General features: G+C 43.9%; 1 protein-coding gene across 1 annotated transcript; it reads right to left on the reverse strand.

Moving 5' to 3' along the window:
* Window positions 1-4,932: 4,932 nt before the first annotated feature.
* PRDM14 (PR/SET domain 14) lies at window positions 4,933-23,399 on the reverse strand. Its single transcript, XM_052652017.1, has 7 exons — window positions 22,700-23,399; window positions 21,763-21,816; window positions 21,507-21,664; window positions 20,134-20,398; window positions 15,222-15,424; window positions 10,358-10,459; window positions 4,933-5,160 (listed from the first exon to the last, which is right to left on the reverse strand). Exons 1-7 carry the CDS (start codon window positions 23,397-23,399, stop codon window positions 4,933-4,935), a joined length of 1,710 nt encoding a protein of 569 aa, XP_052507977.1.
* Between the last annotated feature and the right edge of the window lie 287 nt (window positions 23,400-23,686).

A 23,686-nucleotide genomic window follows, 5' to 3' on the forward strand; every position in this document is an offset into this window, starting at 1 on the left:
TGAGTGGCATGGCCACACACATACACACAAATTATAATTATTTTTTGTTAAAGTTACTTTGAGCCCACAAAGCAATAAAGTTTAAATTCTTTTCAGCAACAAAAGGAAGCATCATGTACTTTATATTTCCTGAATATAGAACTTCTTTTAAAAATGGAGAAGATTATTCGTTTCTGAGATTCCCATACTTTATGCACAGATTATCAATGAGGAAGAAGTTTATTTCTATTTTATAGTATTATAACACTTTTTCTTTTAAAATAAATTTGGCCATTCCATTTTGATACACATTTGATGTACGGCTGTGAGAGTTGGACTATACTATGAAGAAAGCTGAGCAACGAAGAATTGATGCTTCTGAACTGTGGTGTTGGAGAAGACTCTTGAGAGTCCCTTGGACTGCAAGGAGATCCAGCCAGTCCATCCTAAAGGAAATCATTCCTGAATATTCATTGGAAGGACTGATGCTGAAACTCCAATACTTTGGCCACCTGATGAAGCACTGACTTATTGGCAAAGACCCTGATGCTGGGAAAGAATGAAGATGGGAGGAGAAGGGGATGACAGAGGATGAGATGGTGGGATGGCATCACTGACTCGATGGACATGAGTTTGAGTAAGCTTCAGGAGTTGGTGATGGACAGGGAAGCCTAGTGTGCTGAAGTCCATAGGGTTGCAAAGAGTTGGACACAACTGAGTGACTGAACTGAATTGATCTTGATACAGTCAATCAACAAAAAAGAGCAGTGATATATTTGAGTTACATGTTTCTATGGAAAGAATTCAATATATGAATTTGTTCTGCTTAGTTTTGGATATAGTCCATAAAGTAGCAGCATAAGGCATTCTGAAAATACATAGAACTACTGGGTCTTAGTTGCTGTATGGAGGATCTAGTTCCCCAACCAGGGTTCTCACCAGGCCCCCTGCATTGGGAGTGCCTGGAGTCTTAGCCACTAGACCACTAGGGAAGTCCCAGTATTTGTGATTTTATCTCTATAATGCTGTGAATGGTAGTTTCTTGAGACCCCAATCTGCCTTGTCCTCCGTGGGTACAAACCAAGCTATGACTTTACGGCCATAACCCTGTGAGCCTACCTACTGCAGGCCCCATAGAGGCCCAAACATCTGTCCACTTTGATAGCACTGTGCATTGCAGCCACCAACTTCTCAAGTCCTAGAAGAGCACCCCGAGGGCCCATTAAGAGCTCCATCAATATCACGGATACCACTTTGAGCCTTGTTGTTTTCCCGGGTTCACATGTCCCTTTTTATACATTTTTTCCTTTAATAAATTAACAGATATTTATCATCAAATATAGACTCAGATAGGAAAAGGAATATAAGCACAGAGATTATCTCATAAGAAGGTCTCTGAATTCCATCAATCAGGTTTATAGCTGTAGAGAGGGTTCCATGTTTCCAGCAGTAAAATGACAACTGTGTCCTATGGGTTTCCATTATTCTCAGGAAGAGCACCATTTTGCCTGCCATCTGCATTCTAATTGTTCCTCTTAATGAACCACTTTGTGATTTTACCAAATCACTGAGCTACTCAGTTTTACCCATTGCTATGTTGCAGGGACTGTGAAGATAATCACATAAAGCAATGGTTTCTGAACTTTAATATGATAATTGTGTGCCACCTTCAGAATTTCTGATTTAGTAGATACTCAGCAGGGATAGAGAATTTGCTTTTCTAACAAATTTCCAGGCAATTCTGATGCAGCTGGTCCATGAACCACTGAAAGAAAGTATATTTATCTATAATAGAATTTGCATAGTTCTGTCTCCCTTTTGCCTTCATTGACAGGTTAAGAAAAAAGAAATAGCTTTAATAAGTATTACACAGAAGGCAAGTTGTTTCATTTTACTTAATTCTCACAATACCCTACAACATAATTATTACCTTATTTTATGGATAAGCCTGTTAAACCTTAAAGATTAAGTGGCCTGCCCAGGATTATACAGTGGGGATATGGTGCACAAATATAAGTTTGGCCAGCTCCAAAATATAGCCTATGCTTTGTGTTCCAGCAATGTTTGGCCAACACAATTATGTTAGCTGAAAGTTTTAATACTTTCTATAGAGTGGTTTCCAGTGTTCTTGCCTGGAGAATCCCAGGGACGGCAGAGCCTGGTGGGCTGCCGTCTATGGGGTCGCACAGAGTCAGACACAACTGAAGTGACTTAGCAGCAGGGTGGAGTGGTTTGTCTTCTACTTTAATTCTTAGTCCATTAAAAAAAATTCTTATTTCTCTAAGCTAATCTAAATTATCTTTAGAAATCTGAGATGTACTTTTAAACACAAGACAGCTTAAGGTAATTACTAACAGGAAGATGTTATGAATTTACTGTATTTTCCAAACCAAAAAGTGATATAGGTAATGTGATCAATATGACCAAAACTTTGTAGAAAAAAGCTTGGATTAATTTAAAAAGGTCCAAAGCATTCCAGTTAGTGTAGGCATGCATGATCTGTATACTAACGTATTACTTGACATGCATGCATTTTGGAATTAGTGCTAGAAAAGAGGAATTTTTTTTTTTAACCTTTCTCTGCTACTCTTCCAGTTCAAAGAACAGAGTAGTTAATTTGAATTATTCAACTAGTGAAAACATTGGCATCACACCAGTTCCTGATGTCTTGCTTTACTACTTGGTTTTAAAATAATGTTCAAATCCATACGGACGGAGAAATATATTTTGAATTAGCAGGCAAAGAAAGGCTGCCTAATTACAGGCCTGAGCCCCCTGATCTTTTCAAATGATCATTGTTCTGACTTAATTAACACGAACTAAAACAGTCCTGAAACAACAGGGCACACTCCCATTAGGATAAATTACTCAGACCTACTCACCGCAGCCAAGCGTTCCCCAGAGAAAAATCTGTCACTGCTTTTTCCACGTGCACTATATCTCTTTTCAAAGGACTCTGCTGCAGCTGGGAGCCCCCTCTGAAGGGACATCTGCTCTGTATTGAAATCTCTTAAGTTTGGAGGAGATGAGGACCATGAATAAAGCGTGGAGGAAAACCCATGGTCGATAGAGCCATGACCTAGTGGCTTAGCAGCATGCTTGCCTACAATACAGTTTTATTCTGGTCTCCCATTTTCCATTGAGTATTTAAAACTTTGCTGTTGCTGGCCCCAAAAGAGGGAAGAATGGGCGTAGTCAATAGAAAAATACTATTTCCTTAGCAAGGTTCATAAGCTGAGCATCACTAGTTCATTAAAAGCCTGGCTTTTGGAGTCAGGCCAACCTAGTTTTGCCCCTTAAGAGGCAAATGCTGGACCACTTCCTTCTTCCTTCAGCCTTGATTTCCTTATCCGTCCAGTGGTAAACTCAGCACTGCCATGTCATAGGATTCATGATCTATAGATGTTGGCCATTTTGACCCATGTGAGTCAATAAATAAAATAAAAGATTATTCTCAGGACTTCCCTGGTGGTCCAGTGGTTAAGAATCCATCTTGCAATGCAGGAGACACAGGTTCGATTCCCTGGTCAGGGAAGTAAAACCCCACATGCCACAGAGCAACTCAGCCTGCACACAACTGAGACCTGACACAGCCAAGTAAACAAATAACTATTTAAAAAGAAAGCAAGAAAAGATCATTCTCCACAAGCTTGCGTTCGTCTTGTGACAATGCCTGCAAAAGCGCTATAGTTGTCTCTTCGTCAGGAATGAAATCACATTTAAACCTTGGGCAATATAAACACATTTATTTATTTATTAGCCTATTGCAATTTTTAGCTATTCTTCACTTGGTAATAACATTTCTCTTGAAAGTCGCTTGGATAGCAAGATCAAACCAGTCAATCCTAAAAGAAATCAACCCTAAATATTCACAGGAAGGACTGATGCTGAAGCTCCAATACTTTGGCCACCTGATGCAAAGAGCAGACTCATTGGAAAAGACTGTGATGCTGGGAAAGATTGAGGGTGGGAGGAGAAGGGGGTAACAGAGGATGAGATGGTTGGATGCCATCCCTGACTCAATGGACATGAGTTTGAGCAGACTGCGGGAGATAGTGAAGGACAGGGAAGCCTGGTGTGCTGCAGTCCATGAGGTTGCAGAGTGGGACGTGACTTAGCAACTGAACAGCAACAATAACTTTTCTTCCCCAATTGTTAAAGGTCACAGATGGTGAATGAGTACCTTCTGTGTCCTCCAAGTAATTCTGTTTGGTGCTAAATAAACTATTAACAGGCATTTCTCAGTTGACAAGGTAGAGGCAGAAACTAAGGGTTTAAAGAATGAATTCAGGGGACTTTCCTGCTGGTTCAGTGGTCAAGAATCCACCTTCCAATGCAGGGGACATGAGTTCCATACTTGGTGGAGGAACATACCACGGGGCAACTAAGTCCAAGAGCTGCAATGAAGACTCAGTGCAGCCAAAAAAAGAGTTCAAATAAAATGGGACCTTAGTTCATGTCTGAACACTTAGTTATGATACTAATGAAGCTCTGGCTTGAATGGATTTTTAAAGAATTTATTCTGTTAAGAAATATAACAGGGGATGGCCACAGACATATTACAATCAGGAGCGAGGCAAATAGTAAACAAAAATCCTCCTTTTTTTTTTTTCAATTAAGAAATCAAAGACTCTGCTTCCTAGTCCCTGAAATGAAACAGTCCCTTTCAGGGCTGATGTGTTTCCAGACCTTTAAGCACTGTAAACCATCAGCCTTTCACTCCTTCTAGGTGAATTCACCCAAACTCCATTCTTGTGAGAAACTGTGATAAATCATTCCTGCAAAAGCTGTTAAAACTACAGACTTAATAAATCTGGTAAATTCTACTGCTCGGTCAGTTCCATTATTCTGTTCCTCATCTCAATATAACTACCACTGGTTTGTGAGATATACCCATGAACACAAGAAACATCAAGACACATCTAGAGGCCTTGTCCTCAGACTCTCGGAGGGCTAGCAGTCTTCATGAGACTTCATGTGGGAGTGGAAGGCTTCTTGATCCGAGAAGGTTTTTCCACAGGTGTTACAGGGAGAGCCGTCATCCTCCCTGTGCGAGCGCCGGACATGGCTGTCGTGAGCAGCGTGCGATGCAAAAGATTTACCACAGTACTTGCATTTGAAGGGCTTCTCCCCCGAGTGCTGCCTGATATGCGTGCGGAGTATACTGGAGGCAGTGAATTTCTGCAGAGGACAGAAAGCAGAGGAAAAAATAAAACGCCATCCACCAATGAAACAAAAGAGTTAATTTCATTGTGACCGATCCTTGGTGTTGTTTAGTTGCAAAGTTGTGTCCGACTCTTTTGTGACCCCATGGACTGTAGCCCACCAGCCTTTTCTGTCCCTGGGATTCTCCAGGCAAGAATACTAGAATGGGTTGCCATTTCCTCTTCCAGGGGATCTTCATGACCCAGGGATTGAACCCATATTTCCTACACTGGCAGGCGGATCCTTTATCCCTGAGCCACCTTAGAAGCCCCCACTGGTCCTGATATTGCCGTTTAGTTCTCCAGTCAACAAATCCTAGGCTTTAATGCTATAGGGCACTCTTGGTCACCAGGAGTAGCCTTAGTAAAAAAAGGACATGATGGACATGCCACTGGTTACAACAGTGGCCCTTCAAGGGCTAAGATCACCTGGGTGTCTAGTCAAAAATGCAGGTTGACCTGATGAGTAAACTCTTTTGGGTAAGAAGTCAGCTGCATTTAAGCAGATGGTACTGAGATCACCCTCCAGGATGATCTGCATTGTGGAAGGAATTGCTAACACTGGCCACTGTCTTTGCATACATGGGTACCTTATCGGTTTCTTCTTTTTTTTTTAGCTAAACTTTTAGAGTAATAGTGATTCATGTGCAGTTAGAAGAAACAATAGAGATTCTGGGTACCCTTTACCCAGTTTCTCCAATGGTTGTATCTTACAACGATAGGACAATATCACAATCAGGATGTTGACATTGAAAGAGTCAAGAAAATTAGAGACACCAAGGGAATATTTCATGCAAAGTTGGGCACAATAAAGGACAGAAATGGTATGGATCTAGTAGAAGATATTAAGAAGAGGTGGCAAGAATACACAGAAGAACTAAACAAAAAAGATCTTCATGACCCAGATAATCACGATGGTGTGATCACTCACCTAGAGCCAGACATCCAGGAATGCAAAGTCAAGGGGGCCTTAGAAAGCATCGCTACAAACAAAGCTGGTGGAGGTGATAGAATTCCAGTTAGTTATTTCATATCCTAAAAGATGATGCTGTGAAAGTGCTGCACACAATATACCAGCAAATTTGGAAAACTCAGCAGTGGACACAGGACTGGAAAAGGTCGGTTTTCATTTCAATCCCAAAGAAAGGCAATGCCAAAGAATGCTCAAACTACCGCACAATTGCACGCATCTCACACACTAGGAAAGTAATGCTCAAAATTCTCCAAGCCAGACTTCAGCAATATGTGAACCGTGAACTTCCAGATGTTCAAGCTGGTTTTAGAAAAGGCAGAGGAACCAGAGATCAAATTGCCAACATCCGTGGGATCATCAAAAAAGCAAGAGAGTTCCAGAAAAACATCTATTTCTGCTTTATTGACTATGCCAAAGCCTTTGACTATGTGGATCACAAGAAACTGTGGAAAATTCTGAGAGAGATGGGAATATCAGACCACCTGACCTGCCTCTTGAGAAATCTGTATGCGGGTCAAGAAGCAACAGTTAGAACCAGACATGGAACAACTGACTGGTTCCAAATTGGGAAAGGAGTATATCAAGGCTGTATATTGTCACCCTGCTTATACAACTTCTATACAGAGTACATCATGTGAAATGCTGGGCTCGATGAAGCACAAGCCAGAATCAAGATTGCCAGGAGAAAATATCAATAACCTCAGATATGCAGAGGATGCCACCCTTATGGCAGAAAGTGAAGAGGAACTAAAGAGCCTCTTGATCAAAGTGAAAGAGGAGAGTGAAAAAGCTGGCTTAAAACTCAACATTCAGAAAACTAAGATCATGGCATCTGGTCCCATCACTTTATGGCAAACAGATGGGGAAACAATGGAAACAGTGAGAGACTTTATTTTGGGGGCCTCCAAGATCACTGCAGATGGTGGCTGCAGCCATGAAATTAAAAGACCCTTGCTCCTTGGAAGAAAAGTTATGACCAACCTAGACAGCATATTAAAAAGCAGAGACATTACTTTGCCAACAAAGGTCCATCTAGTCAAAGCTGTGGTTTTTCCAGGGGTCATGTATGGATGTGAGAGCTGGACTATAAAGAAAGCTGAGCACCGAAGAATGGATGCTTTTGAACTGTGGTGTTGGAGAAGACTCTTGAGAGTCCCTTGGACTGCAAGGAGATCCAGCCATTCCACCCTAAAGTTAAATCATTCCTGAATATTCATTGGAAAGACTGATGCTGAAGCTGAAACTCCAATACTTTGGCCACCTGATGCGAAGCAGTGACTCATTGGCAAAGACCCTGATGCTGGGAAAGATTGAAGGTGGGAGGAGAAGGGACAATTGAGGATGAGATGGTTGGATGGCATCACCGACTCAATGGACATGAGTTTGAGTAAGTTGCAGGAGTTCGTGATGGACAGGAAGCATGGCATGCTGCAGTCCACGAGGTTGCAAAGGGTCACATGTGACTGAGCGACTAGACTGAACTGAACAGAACATTTCCATCACAAGGACCCTCATGTCACCCTGTGACAGGCACACATAGTTCCCTCCCACGCCTACTTTTAAGCCATTGCAATCACTAATCTGTTCTCCATTTCTGTAATTTTATTATTTTGAGAATGTTTGTACATGGAAGCATACAATATGTAACCTTTGGGGATTGGCGGTTCCCCGCAGAATTTTTTTTTGCAGACTCACACAAGTTCTTTCATGTACAACAGCTCATCCTTTGTTTAAAAAAATTATTTATTTATTCTGGCTGTGCTGGGTCTTTGTTGCTGCGAGGCCCTTTTGTGGCACGTAGGCTCACTAGTTGCGGCTTCTCAGCTATATAGCACAGGCTCAATGTTTCAGGCACACAGGCTTAGTTGCTCCGCAACATATGGGAGCTTCCTGGATCAGGGATGGTTCCCATGTCTCCTACCCTGGCAGATGGATTCTTTCCCACTGGACCACCAGAGAAGTCCCAGCTCGCCCATTTTGATTGCTGAGAAGAACTCCATGGTGTGGATGTTCCAGTCTGTTTAATCACCTACCCGTGGAACGGTATCTGAGTTATTTCCAGTTTGAGGTTTCTATGAATAAAGCTGCTATTAATATTTGTGTACAGGTTTTAGCATGAACACATAAACTTTCATTGCTCTGGGATAAATGCCCAGGAGAGCAATTGCTGGGCTGAATGGTTGTTACCAGTTTAGCTCTTAAACTGCCCAACAGCTTTCCAGAGCAGTTCGACTATTTCAGGTTCACAAGTGCTTTGCTGTTTTTACATGGCCATTTCTTTTCTTTCCCTTACTTACACCCTTTCCCCTAATTCATTTCAATACTCTGCTCTGACCTTTGTCACTTTCAAGTATGTATTAGAGATGTAATGACCCCAATCTGGGAGTCTGCTGACAGTGATACAAAACACCAGGTTAAATCAGAGTGACCTTGGAGTTTCAGGACTGGGTCCATGTGGGGCTGGACCACTGCTCACTAAGGAGCACAAGGTGTAGGTGCCTAGGACACCCAGATGAGGACAGTCTCCATCTCAGGTGACAGGAGTCTAACTAGAAGTCAGAACCTCAGGGCTTCCCTATGGCTCAATGGTAAAGAGTTCTGTCTGCCAAATGCAGGAGACGTAGGTTTGATTGCTGGTCTGGGAAGATGCCACATGCCTAGGAGTAACTAAGCCTGTGAGCCGCACTACTGAGCCTGTTCTCTAGAGCCTGGAAGTTGCAATTATTGAGCCCATGGGCTGCAACTACTGAAGCTTGTGAGCCCTAGAGCCTGTGCCCTACAACAAGAGAAGCCACTGCAAGGAGAAGCCTGTGAACTTCTAGAGAGTAGGCCCTGCTTGCCACAACTAGAGAAAAGCCTGTGCAGCCACGAAGACCCAGCAGAGCCAAAAACAACTACCTAACTAGCTAAAAAAAAAAAAATCAGAGCACCAAATAGCTCATTTATGACCCAAGTGCATTGAGAAACCCCTCTGGGCATCTCTCATTCCCAGATTAGCCAGCAATTCAAGGTGAGGATCAGAACTAGAACGCCAGGAAGAGGTGGGATATTTTGAGCCTGCTCTGGAAATCTGGCAGATCATTGATCTCTCAGGATAGAGTCCCCGTCCAGACAAATCCAGAGCCACCTTCCTTAGGTCTGTGCTAGCTGCACACTGTCTAGTTATGTCTTAGCCCCAATTTGCTACACTGATTATTTCCATTCTATTGACACAGTTTCTTTGGTGGTGTCCCGTTTCCCTAAGCCAGGTAGTTTTATTCCTCTTTTGGAAGTTTAAAAGTCACCCTAATAGAGACTATATTTCATGGCTACTTTATTTTTTAAAAATAAATGGCTTGATGATAGAAATAGCAGATTCCAGCATATCCAATAAGATTTTCTAAAATGATGGAAATGTAATATCCGTGCCAGTGTGGTGGTTGCCAGCCATCAATGGTGGGACTGTTGAGCACCTGAAATGTGGCCAGTGCCACCGTGTTACTAAATTTTCAATTTTATTTCATTTTTAGTAAATTAAATAGCCACATATGGCTAATGGATAACACTGGACAGCCCAGATGTACCTTATCGAAATAGGACATGAGATGTTTTGGTATAGTATTTTTAAAGCTAACCCAGCAACTTTTGTTCCCAACCCCAGCAACCCCTAACCACGATATATTTGTCTCTTCATTTTTATAAATTAATATTCTGTTTAACAAGATTAGATGCTACTTCAGCAAAAGTGCTCTGGAAACCAAGATCAGCAAAACTTAAGAGTGCGTACTTAAAAAAAAAAAAAAGGCAGTCTGTACTTCATGTCTGTTATCATTGGAATCTTATAAATTTAGGGTCCATTTCATAACAAATGCCTTAAGTGCCAATTTGGCGATAGTAGGTTGTATCTGATCATTGTAAGCAAACATGAATATAACCTGGGGTGGAAACTGAGGATGTGCTAATGATGAATTAATTTACCAGGGACTCATTATAAGCCAGGGTTTATTCTGCAAGTTCTTATCCATGGACACCCAAACAGGGCTCAAGGCAGATTCCTTAAAAGAAGATTCCACTGAGACTTCCCCGGCAGTTTAGTGGTTAAGACTCTGTCCTTCCGCTGCAGGAACATGAGATTGATCCCTGGTCAGCGAACTAAGATCCCACGTGCTGTGTGCGGTGCACTGCGTGGGGTGGGGCAAAAAAAAAGGAAGGTTCCATTTACCTTAGTACAATACACACAGTGGTAGGGTCTGTCTCCAGAATGGACTCTCATGTGTTTGTTTAGACTGGAAGATTGAGAGAAACACTTCCCGCATGTAGAACACTAGGACAGAAAAGAGAAATGGAGCTGAATCCACATTTTCCCCCTAAGGAGTTAACTTCACCGTTATGTTGATCTCGGGCGGTGGTGACTGGGGGAGGACTGCTGGTGACTGGGGGAGGACTGCTGTATTCATTCTGCGCTCATCTGTGGGCAGAGGATCGAGCAGCCGCAGGCTGAGGGTCTAGCTGAGACAGGTGAGGGCATCACAGGACTCTGGGGAAGAATCCGACACCACATTCCGGTCCACAGCCTACTCAGCGCTGTGGCTCCAAGCCTTTCCTCGAAAGTCTTTGGACGTTAGCGGCCTAGATATATGACCCTGGTGGGTAACAGAGGCCTGACTCTGTCCTGCTCTGTCAACAGGTAGCTGTGTGACCAGAACAAATCAGTTAAACTCGGAGTTTTTGCTCAGTTTTCCTCATAGGTAAAATACTTGCCCTGCCTTTCTCACAAGGCTGGGAGGAAATTGCAAGCCCTCAGCAACGAATTCACCAAGTGTTTATGGAGAACCTCTCAACACTCTGCTAGAGACAAGGAGTAAAAACCTCGTGGGAATAGGGACAGATATGTAGACCCAAGTGGCAATACAGGTGGCAGATGACGCAAAACATGCACCTACAAAGAAAAGGGCAATGGGTGTGGGGGGGTCAAGCAGTACAACCACCTGCTGCAGGAACGGCAGGCATGAACTGCTGCAGGAATGACAGGCATGCGTCATTTCTCTGTGTCCTGGACTCTGATGACTCCTGTCTGATCTCAGGAATTCTGAACCAGGTAAAAGAAACTGTGTTTCTGGACTCTCTTCCACAGGTGTCCTTATGGGCACACATGGTAGCCTGGCTATTTTTATTATTTTTATTTACTTAACTTATTTATTTTAACAATTTTTATTGGAGTAGAGTTGCTTTACACTGTTTTGTTAGTTTCTGCTGTACAGCAATATGAATCAGTCACACGTGTGTATGTGCACATATATATATATATATATACATCCTCTTGTTTGGGTTTCTTTCCCATTTAGGTCACCCCAGAGCACTGAGTTCCCTGTGCTACACAATAGGTTTTCATGAGTATCTATTTTATACATAGCAGTGTATAATATCAATCCCAATCTCCCAGTCCACCCCTCCTTCCCCCTTTGGTATGCATGTCTGCTTTGCAAAAATAGGTTTATTTGAACCATTTTTCTAGATTCCACACATAAGCGATATTATGTCTGTTTTTCTCTTTCCAACTTACTTCACTCTATTTGACAGTCTCTAGGTCTATCCATGTCTCTGCAAATGAACCTAGGTATTTTTAGATGGTGGGATTTGGGGGTGGATTTTACTTGAAGTTTGAATAAGGAGCATGTATTGACATTGAAAGTGAAGGTCGCTCAGTCGTGTCCTAATCTGTGACCCCGTGAACTACACAGTCCAAGGAATTCTCCAAGACTATAGTACCGGAGTGGGTAGCCTTTCTCTTCTCCAGGAGATCTTCCCAACCCAGGGACGGAACCCAGATCTCCTGCATTGCAGGCGGATTCTTTACCAGCTGAGCCACAAGGGAAGCCCATATTGTCATTACTAAAGCAAAAATAGTCAGATGTTGAAGTTAACATTGCAAAAAGAACAGATCAATTTTAAATGAAAGGGAAGCGATTAGAACATGAACCTGTTCTTGGAAATTAAAAATAACCAATGAAAATGCACAGAATGAAATGCTGTATTCAATAGGCTCAGCTGACTGCTAAAGACTGAAGCATGACATAAAAATGAAGGCTGAGAACTCTCAGAGAATGCTGATGAAAAAAAATTAAGGTTTAATAAGTACAGAGAAGTGGATTCAACCTAACATTTGGCTAAAGGAAGAGAACAAAAATGGAAGATAGATAATGGCCAAGGAAAGTACGAGAGGGCCTTCCCTGGTGGTACAGTGGTGAGGACTCCAAGCTTCCACAGCAGGGGTAGGGGTTCAGTCCCTATTTGGGGAACTAAGATTCTGCAGGCTGAAAAAGAAAGCCCGAAAGTGCAGGAGAACTCCTCTGAGCTTAGGATCTGTGCCTTCAGATAGAAAGAATACTTTGTCTCTTACTGACTACAAAGCAGGCAGGGGTGAAAAAAAAGGAAGGAAAGAAGAAAGAAATATTTAATACATTCTGTCAAAATTTCAGACATAAATTGACAAACCACAAGACAAATACAAACTAGCCAAGAAAATATATCTTATTTTATTTTTTAGATTACTGTTGATCTTAATCACTGAACCACCAGGGGAGGTCTCAGAAAATATATTTTAAAATGTAAACCTCATAAATAACAAAGATGCAAAGCCAAGCAAGATACCATTTTCCATCTAAAAAAATGTGAACATAAGAAGGATAATATTATTGTGGGAGACCTGGGGTTACTGAGTACATACACTGCAAGCCCAGCTGGTTGGACTGTCTGGAAAGGTGCATGGTACCTTAAATCAAGTGCCTTAAAATTGTACCTTTGACTCAATCTTTCTACTTCTAGGACCTTACCCCAAAGAAATAATTAGAAATGAAAAACAGAGTGATTTATATATAATATTGTTCACTGCAGCCATACTGGGGGGAAATGCACAAAACAGTGGATTTGTTAAGTATGTAACATCAGTATGACCCCAAGTGTATTAAAAATATATACACATATAGAAAAAAATTATACGTAAAATAACTTAAGGCCATAGCATATCTAGTGGTCTTTGTTTTCTTTTTATCTCCAGTGTGTATTATTTTCTCATGTTAAAAAACTGCAGATAAAAAATAAAATTTTAAGTTTACCAAGTGAAGACATAAAAATCATGCTTGGCTTTATTCTCCATCATACTCCCAGAAAGACTGCAGTATAATGGCTTCTTTTCAATTGTGTTTCCATTTATATATAAACATTATATATAGTGTACATGATATTCTAGGTGACATCATTCCATACATATTTTGCAACTTGTTTGTGCTTAAGAAGCCAAATTTATATAACCAAGTCCCTATTGATTTACATGTAGAATACTGGACAGTATAACTTTTTACTCTGCCAATCTATAGCTGAGAATAAAGAAGGCTGAGCACCAAAGAACTGATGCTTTTGAATTGTGGTGCTGGAGAAGACTCTTGAGAGTTCCTTGGACTGCAAGGAGATCAAACCAGTCAATCCTAATGGAAATCAAACCTGAATATTCACTGGATGGACTGATGCTAAACGTGAAGCTCCAATACTTTGGCCACCTGATGCAAAAAGCAGACTCATTGGAAAAGACCCTGATGCTGATGCCAGGAAAGACTGAGGGTAGCAGGAGGAGAAGGGGGCAACAGAGGATGAGATGGTTGGATGCTATCATTGACTCAATGGACATGAGTTTGAGCAAACTCCGGGAGATAGCGGAGGACAGGGAAGCCTGGTGTGCCGCAGTCTATGGGGTTGCAAAGAGTTGGCCATGACTGAGCAACCGAACAACAAAAGGTGGGAAATGATTTCACTGTCTTAATAATTTAAAATATTCTTAGATTTACAAAAACAATTTGAGATAATTGTAAAAATACTCAGATTTTACAGCTGTATATAACACAGTGATTGTCATATTTCCAGGAGCTTCGCTGTGAACAGAAGGGGAGAGACAAGAGCCGTTTTATTTCTTCAAATGAATAAAAGTGGGGCTGGCAGGAGTCCCAACAGTACTGAAGTCTAATCTGAATCTGTCGGTCTGTACCCAAGCCCCATCCTCTTTATCCTAATTAAGACCAGTGGTAGTCAGCACTGTCTTGCACCAAGCCTGGCAGAGCCACCACATACCCAGAATGGTAGACAATGGCTCCCCAATGCACGGTTTCTTTCTTCCTTACAAAGTCCCTGACATGGCACAAAAGCCATCCAGCCTTTGGACCATGCCCGTAACTATCAATATGCCTAGAGATTATCATACTAAGCAAAGAAAGTCAGAAGCGGAAGACAAATATCATATGATATCACTACTATGTGGAATCTAAAATATGACACAAATGAAGTTATCTACAAAACAGAAACAGGCTCACAGACACCGAGGTCCTTACGGTTGCCAACGGAGAAGAGGGTGGGGGAGGGAAGGACTGGGAGTTTGGGAATAGCAGATGCAACCTAGTATATATAGGATGGATGGACAACACAGTCCTACTGTATGGGAAGGGGAACTATATTTAATATCCTATGATAAACCATAATGGAAAATGATATGAAAACAAATGTATATATGCATATAACTGAGTCACTGCTGTATAGCAGAAATTAATACAACATTGTAAATCAACTATGCTTCAATAAAACATTAAAAAAAAATGCTTGAACACATTATGGAACAAGGTGTAGTTACATAAAACCACAGGCCAAGGTCTTTCCCACCTGGGATGTCTCAACCCTCCCCTCAACCCCCAATCAACCCCACCTCCAAATAAACCAGACACTTCCACAGTCCTAGGTTCTGCTCACGGCCACCTGTCTATGAGGCCTTTCATGGTCCACATGTAGAAAGACACCACCTTCTGCCCCTGTCTGCCATGCATCCGCCAGCTTCAACACTCAGGCATCATATCTTGGTCCATGGACCATCACATTCAGTCCACGTCTGCCCTTTCACAGTACTGTCACTTCCTTCAGAGACCCGGTCCCATCCTCCCGTTCCAGTAATTTGCGCCCAGGAGGCCCTCAGGGTGCACCCAGGGGTTTGGGGAAGAAGCATGAAAGCAGAGTGCTGGAGAGAGATGGGTCGCTGCCCTAAGTCTTACCTTGTGAGGCCGATGCTTCTCATGAACGTGAAGGATGTGGATCCGGAGCCGGTCTCTCTTCTCAAAGGATCGTTTGCATAAAGAACAGGGAAATTTCCTGTCACCCTTGTCCACACAAGGCGTGTACTTCAGATGCTTGTCCCTATAGTATTTGTAGGTGAACACCTTGCCACATCTTTCACACCTGTACCCTTCCGCAGACTCTGTCAAACACAGGGGGAAAGGTGGCTTGGTCAGCTACCTTCCCTCATTCTTACTTTCATCAGGACGGTCTGTTACAACCTTTTATTACAAAAAGTTTTAAACAAATACCAAAGTCAAAATAATAGAATAAACCCTCTTGGGCCCAAACACCAGGCTTTGACAGTGACTGACTCACATCACCTCCCCCAACGGATTACTTTTAATACCGATTTCTCATCTGTTTCATAAACACCTTAGCCCACAATCTTTAATGGATAATGACTTTCTTGGGGGGGGCAGGGCGGCATGTGGGATCTTAGTTCCCCAACCAGGGATCGAACTCGTGTCCCCTGCTGTGGAAGTGCAGTCTTAACCACTGGACTGCCAGGCAAGTCCCTGATAACAACTTTTTGAAAAGCATAACCATAAAGCCACTGTCATACCTAATTGTCAAACCCTTATTCCTTAATAGATAGAAACACCTATATATATTTGTTTATAATACATGCACATGCACTTATGTTTGTTTATTTTTCAGTCAGTTGGTTCAGTTTAGGATTCAAAGTCTACGTGTTGTCCACAGTTACTATGTCTCTTCAATGTCTTAATCTATAGGTTCCTTTTCCTTTTTGTTCCTGAAATATATTTATTGAAGATGCCCTTCCTCCAGCCCTATTTATGAGCAGGTCTGTCCTATAGTTACTTTCTAACTGGCCTGTGTTACAAGGTTCATGTACCAAATAGCTATTGTATTTGTGCTTTTCAGAACAGACTGAGCTACAAGTTCAAGCAGTTCACCCTTTGGGGGCCTTGATGGGCACCCAGAGCTTCTTCCCAGGCTTCATTAAGTGCTGCTCCATTGGATCCCACTTACAAAGACTTAGGTACCCTTTTAGCTAACAATTCATTTCTCTGAGCTTTTGGGGAAGATTCCAGAACTAAAACATGGGATTACTAACACTGAGTTCAAACCAACAAGTGGCACTATCACTGAGTGACAGACAAGACTGAGAAAGGTAAATCCGTTTTCATCAGAGGAGGAGAGAGGTGGGGGAGAGGTTAGAGAAGGTGCAGCCAAAGCTAGCAAAGGAGATGGCAGGCTCAGGGGTGTCTATGTGTTGGGGTGAGAAAGGGAAGGACCCGGGCCACCTACAAAAGCGTTCCTGCTGAGGACACTCTGGATTCCAGAGGATCAAGTGGTTTTGACTATGAATGCATCAATGAAACCTCATTGCCTCTGCCCCAGGGAGGCAGAGAGTAGCCAGGACTGAGTATATGCAAGCCTGTAGGTGGAAATTTTTTAGTTAGCTTGGGGACAGCAGGAAAGCTATCCACTGGGGGCTTTGTTAGTCAACAACCGCATCCTGGGCACATTTAACAGGTGGCTAAGGAAAGAAATCATCTTATTTATTAAGTAAGTGAGCAGGAAGGCAGCCACCAGCCCCAGGACGATCCATTGCTCAAGTCTCGTCTATCGCTTTCATTGAGGTGCTAATACTCTCAGAACCTCCCCGCTGGGACGGTTTTTGCTCGAAGCTAGAATTTTCATTGGTTAGAAATACCTGGCCTTCCAGCTTCCGGGGTGGGAAGGGGGTTGTCTAGAAGACAGGGTCAGCGGGTCTTTACAAATTAAAGCCCGAAGGCACACCAAAATTCAGAATAGGGGCACAATAGTCAATTTGCATAAGAACCACCACTTAGGCAGAAATGACACAGCATCCTTACTAATTAGGCTTCAGCCGCCTACGTTTTCGGCTCAGGTTCTTGGAAATTTTATCTTAACCTAATTTTGTCCTGTTTCCTTTCCTTCCTCCTCCCTCCCATCTCCATTTTTTTTAGCCAAACGGTTTCCTAAAACTGAAAATGATGCTTTCTGCCCCACCTAGACAACTCTTTAGATAGAGTTTGGTAGTGATTAAGAACTATCTACACATTCCCCACCCCCCACCCCCCGCCCAAAACACACACTCTGCGGGTTTGCAAACTCTAGATAACCCGCCCACATAGGGCCCTTCCCTCCCACTCAAGACCTTAAAGGGGAAGCTCCTACCAAGTCTCAAGAAAAGGCTTGGATAAAACGCAAAAACAAAAACTTTCTTTTGAGAGGATAGAAGAATGCTGACTTTTCTTTCCTTTTAATTCTATTCTCAACCATTCTTATTAACAGAAAACCATGAATTTATCCAGATATAATTTGGTTCCGAAGTGTAATACAGGGGCTTCCCTGGTGGTCCAGTGGCTAGGACTCTGTGCTTCCAATGCCAGGGACTTGAGTTCGGTCCCTAGGTGAAGGCACTAGATCCCGAGTTCTGCTAAAGAACCTGCATGCCCCAACTATGATCCAGTGAAGCCAAATAAATATTTTAAAAAAGAAAGAAGTGTAGTACGGGTGGGGGTACTACACCAGGTACTACACCTGCTGGGGTTTCTCCCCACCCTACTGACCACTGTAAGCCCTTATCCCTGTTGCTTATGATTTACTTAAAAATTATTCTACTATTGGGCATTTGTTTGTGACTTCACAAATAGGAATGATGCTGTATTAAAACTCCCTGTGGACAAAGCTTTTCCTAATGGAGTATTTCCTAAAGATAAATTTCCAGAAGAGTATTAGTGATATATCAAAGGTGATGAACATTTTAATAGCTCTGATACATAGTGCTGAATAACTTTTCAAAAGGATAATGATTCTATTTTGTGAGTTGTCAAGCATGTATCTTTCTCAAATCCATTTGGCACTTCTATTTCAGCAGTGCTTGGTATCTCTTGGGAAGTGACTAAAAAGGCTTGGTTTGGTGCCAACTATGGGGCAACTATGAAGTCCAGACCCCAGAGAATTCTGCCATCTCACCCCTCACCCTCATCCCCACACCATCCATAAGCTGGGGTACTGAGGAGATAGTTCAACAGCCCCTCATTATTTGACCCCTAGAAAGAGATTGTTCATTGTTCACCTCTTAATCCCTGGTGAACACATTCTTGCCCTTGGCTTCACTGTTCCCCAAGCCTGGATTGTCTTGCCTCTCTCTGCCTAAACTGTGGTGAGCGTGCATGCATGCTTAATCGTGTCTCTCTGCTAGCCCAAGGACTGTAGCCCTCCAGGCTCCTCTCTCCCTGCAATTTTCCAGGCAGGAATACTAGAGTGGGTTGCCATTTCCTACTCCAGGAGATCTTCCTGACCTGGGGATGGAACTTGAGTCTCCTGCATTGGCAGGAGGATTCTTTACCACTGTGCCACCTGGGAAGCCCAAAACTTATCCCTTATTTCACCACATCCCTAAGCAGTTTTCCCCAATCTAGTCTAGTCTTCCTCCTTCCTTCAAAACACATGGGAATTCAGAGCAGGAGCTGTTAAGGTGTCTACAGTTGTCTCCTGCCCTGAAGGGTCTCAGTCTAGTAGGGGGACATGCATGCAGACCATCACTGCAGTGTGATGAATGCAATTCACATGCTCTTTTACCTGCTACTTACGACATCTATCCTAACAGAACAGGATGGTCTTCTACCTGGTAACACATACTAATTTGCATCTGTCTGGTCCCACGTATGAGATGACTGGTTCCCAGGCTTTTGTGGTTATAAAAATCAACCGCCCAGAGAGCTTTTTCAAAATGCAAATCCCCAGCGAGTGGGTTTGTGGTCCTGCAGCTCCCTGTTACTGAAATCTGGTCCAGGGAACAGCAGCAGCAGCATCCCCTAGTAGCTTGATAGAAATGCAAAATCTCCCAGCCGGGAATGAGAATCTGCACCTTACGAAAGGGCCCCACATGTTAACACAACACTAAAACTGGAGAGCAAGAGTCTAGCTCCATTATCCTCTAAGTGGACTGAGACCCAGTAAGAAAAACATTTTCTACTTGAGACCCGGTTCACACACATCCAGGTGAAACAAAAGCCTCACCAAACAATGCTTAAGTGAGAGTCGTATCAATATTTTCTGATCTATTTTATTCTTATTCTTTTTTCTTCTTTAATGCTGATCTCTACCACCAAATTGATTTCCCACCCTATTAACATATTGCAAGTCACCATTTGAAAAGCAGTGCTCTGCGTATGGCTGAGACCCTTTGCTGTCCACCTGAGACTATCACAACATTGTTCATCGGCCATGCTGTTGCTGTTTAGTCACTGAGTTGTGTCCAGCTCTTTTCAACTCCATGGACTGTGAAGGGGACTCTTCAGGCAAGAATACTGGAGCAGGTTGCCATTTCCTTCTCTTGGGAATCTTCCTGACTCAGGGATTGAACCTGTGTCTCCTGCACTGCAGGCAGATTCTTTACCACTGAGCTACCAGGGAAGATCTAATCGGTCATACTCCAATACAAAATAAAAAGCTTAATTAAAAAAAATTTAATGAAAAAACAGTGACTTCCTGAGTTGCGTGAGCCTCTGCAGAGATCAATCAGAAGCTGGCTCATCTAAGGCAGAGGCTGCATCCATTTATCTCAGTTTTATTTTATTCTCTGGGAGCGGGTGAAAGGGTAGAAGAAAAGGTATCCTGGTGACCAGCAGTAGCATCAGCAGCTTTGGGAAGAGGAGGGCATCGTCCTTCAGCTGAGCAAGACTCATGTGGCTAGAGATGCCCTTGAGTTCGGGGTTCTACATTAGAGCTTGGAGGCAGAAGTTCCACAAGCAAGTGGAGAAGCTATAGGAAGGTGCTGGTCTGAGCAAAGAGCCCAGTCCTTCAACTAAGAGGAGCTCACTGGGTGAGGGAAAGGTGCGCACTCACCTTCAGAGGACCCAGACGCCTGCTTCCCCTGCTTGAGGAGGCTCACGGGAATGTCCAGAAATTTCTCATAGCAATCTCCGTACCACACGAGGAGCTCCTGGTTCTGGTAGATCTCCTTGCAGCTCTCGTAGAAGATCTGCCCTTGACATTGTACTGCCACCAGGTTCTGCTCCGACGGGAAACGGGCACAGTTGACATAGGACATCCAGTTCCCTGCACCTCCTTTTCCATCAATAAAGTGGCTCAACTGACCATCTTCAAAGATCTAAATGGAATCAAACAAACTTTAGAAATGTACCTTTTATTTTTCTTTTGGTTTGACATAGAAAATAAATTTACTTATTAAAAATGTACAATTCAAATCTCACACTTGATCTCTTTGAATATATTTATTTATCAATATTATTTAGCCTAAATGGATTTATTAGCTGAAAGATATCTGTCTAGGTGGTGTGACATTTTTAAAAGGGTTCTACTTTTATCACATCATTTGTCTAATGGGGATTTTTAAAAACAGCTACTCTTAACTCTGTATGAAGCATGATGGTAGGATTGCAGTTTGTCAGACTGTATCAGATTATCCTCCCTTGCCCTGAATTTTGAGGAATATACTTTAGGAAAATTATCTGAAATCCAGACTTGATTCCCAAGTTTCTAGGGTGAACATATATTAATTTCATAAACAGAAGCAAAGGGAACAGGAGGTTACATTTAATTCTATCAGTTCAAGACAACCAATTCGTTTGTTAGTTTATCTCAAATGAGTTTTCATGTGTATTGATGGAGATATAATTTAATTCTTTCTCTCCAGTGGGTAATTCTGCAGTCTTTGATGCTTTAGTGTTACAAACAGATCCTGGGAAGTCTGGATTTCAGATAATTTCCCTAAAGTATATTCCTCAAAATTCAGGGCAAGGGAGGATAATCTGATAGTCTGACAAACTGCAATCCTACCATCATGCCTCATACAGAGTTAAGAGTAGCTGTTTTTAAAAATCCCCATGAGGCAAATGATGTCAAAAATTTTAAATCTGGTCTTTGTCCTTTTGGACATATTCTTAGCATCACGCGGTAATATTTAAAGTATTTGTTTTGTCTGTAAATATAACCCAGGGTATTGGCTCTTTGTATTCTGGGGCTAATCTTCAGATGAAAATGCCTTAAGGCACTGAAAAGATACACAGACTCCATGTGGAGGTGCTATCCCTAGCAGCTCTGCAGTTGTCTTTTTTTCTCTTTATGTTGCAAAACAGACAGCACAAGACAGCTGATTACTGCGGAGAGGGTGTCCTCTCCCAGAGGGGCAGAGGCCAGGCTTTATCCCCAGTGACCCTCCTCCCCACTTTCTGACAATCCATCAGAAACAAATTTACCTCCCACATCAGGGAATTGTCTCCATGTGTCTTGACTTCGCTGGTGTTGACCACTTTACCCTGAAAGGGCCCAAACCTGACTCCTTTGGCCACAAGACTACTGCAGAACACGCCAAAATGTGCAACTTCACCAAACTTCGTCTGCTGGAGGCAGAGACCTAGCGGGAGATCCAGGGTAGGAAAGAAAGCCAGTGAAGAAACCTACTGTTTTTGCTGCTGTTAAAAAAAAAAAATCCAAGCCAGGAGCCCTGCCCACCTTCTGGTAGCTGAAGGGAGTCGTTATCCAGAGTCTGAGGAAGAGAATCAGCCCCTAGAAAAGACAGGATTAAATTCTTATGTTTTAGATAAAAGGTATTATAAAAGCCGTCTTCCTCCTCATTCTCTAGAGCTTACCATTTGACCCTTTGAGGCTTCCGGCTCCTTTTACATATGCAGTGTCTCATTTTAGACTCAAAAGGACCCTAGTTGGTTAGGTGGTAATTAACCCCCGTTAGCAAATTCAAGGAGAAGGAAATGGCAACCCACTCCAGTGTTCTTGCCTGGAGAATCCCAGGGACGGGGGAGCCTGGTGAGCTGCCCTCTCTGGGGTCGCACAGAGTCGGACATGACTGAAGCAACTTAGCTTAGCAGCAGCAAATTCAAGGAACTTGAGAATCAGAGGTAATGCTGATTTCGACTAAGGTCAGATGACTGGAGGGAGACTCTCAGAGTGAATGGCAGCTGGCTCTCACTGAGACACCTTGGGCATCCGGGTAGAACTTGAGCCCACCAGATCAGCCCACACACAGCATGAGCCATTTCTCTTAAGACAACGTTGTTGTTTAATCATTAAGTCGTGTCTGACTCTGCGACCCTATGGACTGCAGCCCGCCAGGCTCCTCTGTCCATGGGATTCTCCAGGCAAGAACACTGGAGTGGGTTGTCATTGCCTTTTCCAGGGGTTCTTCCCCATTCAGGGATGGAACCCGCGTCTCCTGCATTGGCACCGGGGAAGCAAAACAATCTTAAGAGTCATGCAGGTAGGGTTTCGGAGGTGAGCCTGGCCTCCCCACCTCTATCTTCTGATGGAAGCACACACCTTCCCCTTCAGCACTCCCACTGCCTGGGATCCACCTGGAAGCGCCCGTTCCGCCTCCTGCTCCCACCTCTCTTCCAGTTGCCCCCGGCTCCCGCATCATGGGGCCCACCTTTACCGGCGCTGTCGGTGGAGATCAGGAGGCCCGAGATCGCGTGGTGCAGGCGGGCTGAGTGCTGCGGGCTGGGGATGACCCCGTACAGAACCAAGTGCAGGTCTTCCTGGGTGAAGTGGTAGCGGCGAGAAGCCTTCCCCTCTCGGTTCACGAGTTTGGCGCCATCCTCAGAGGGCTCGCTAGGGGACCCGGATAACAGCTGCGAGGGCTTCGGCCTCTCAGGTAACAACGAAGCATCCACGGGGGGCGGCGGAACGAAAATCTCAGGTCCCCAACACTGGCCACCGTCGCTCCGGCCGGCGGTGTGTGCCAAGTCCTCGCTGGCGGCGCCGGTAAACTCGCGACTGCTGTTTTGGAAGTGTGGCACCTCCCTGGGGAGGTGGGGAACAGGGTACCAGGTCGGCAGCTTGCTGTACCAGGGCAGGTCGCACAGCGGCTCCCTCGGCAGGGCCAGGCCCGGGCTCAGCAAGGGAGGCGCGGTCCGGAAGCCGAAGGGGGGCAGAGCCGGGGACGCTCCCAAGGCTTCCAGAGGCCGGAAAGGCTGGAAACCCTCCTCCGCCGCGGTCAGGGTGTTCCCGTAGTGGCTGTAGGGCGGGAAAGGCGTGTAGTAGGCGGCCAGGTGTTGGGGGCTGCCCTGGAGCCAGTCGGCCGGGTAGCATCCCTTGTCCTGGGGTCCAGCCTCCCCCGGCGGCCGCAGGGCCATCCCCGGGCCACGACGCTCGGCGGGTCTGCAGAAAAGCAAGGGCGGCCGGGTGAGGGGCGCGGGGCGCTGCAAGACGGATCCTGCGCGCCCAGCCTCCCCTGCCCGAGTCCAAGGAAACTGGATAAACTTCCCACTTCGATTCCTCAAGACCAACCCGGCAAACGAAACAAAAACAGCAATTAAAAACACCGCCCCCCTCCCAAACGAAATAAAAACGAAAATCTGCCGGGGTTCTGTCCGACACCGAGTTCCGGGTAACTGTCGCCTTCGCGCTCCCTCTACAGACA

The sequence above is a fragment of the Budorcas taxicolor genome, chromosome 14 (assembly GCF_023091745.1).
Source record: "Budorcas taxicolor isolate Tak-1 chromosome 14, Takin1.1, whole genome shotgun sequence".
Classification (NCBI taxonomy): Eukaryota; Metazoa; Chordata; class Mammalia; order Artiodactyla; family Bovidae; genus Budorcas; species Budorcas taxicolor.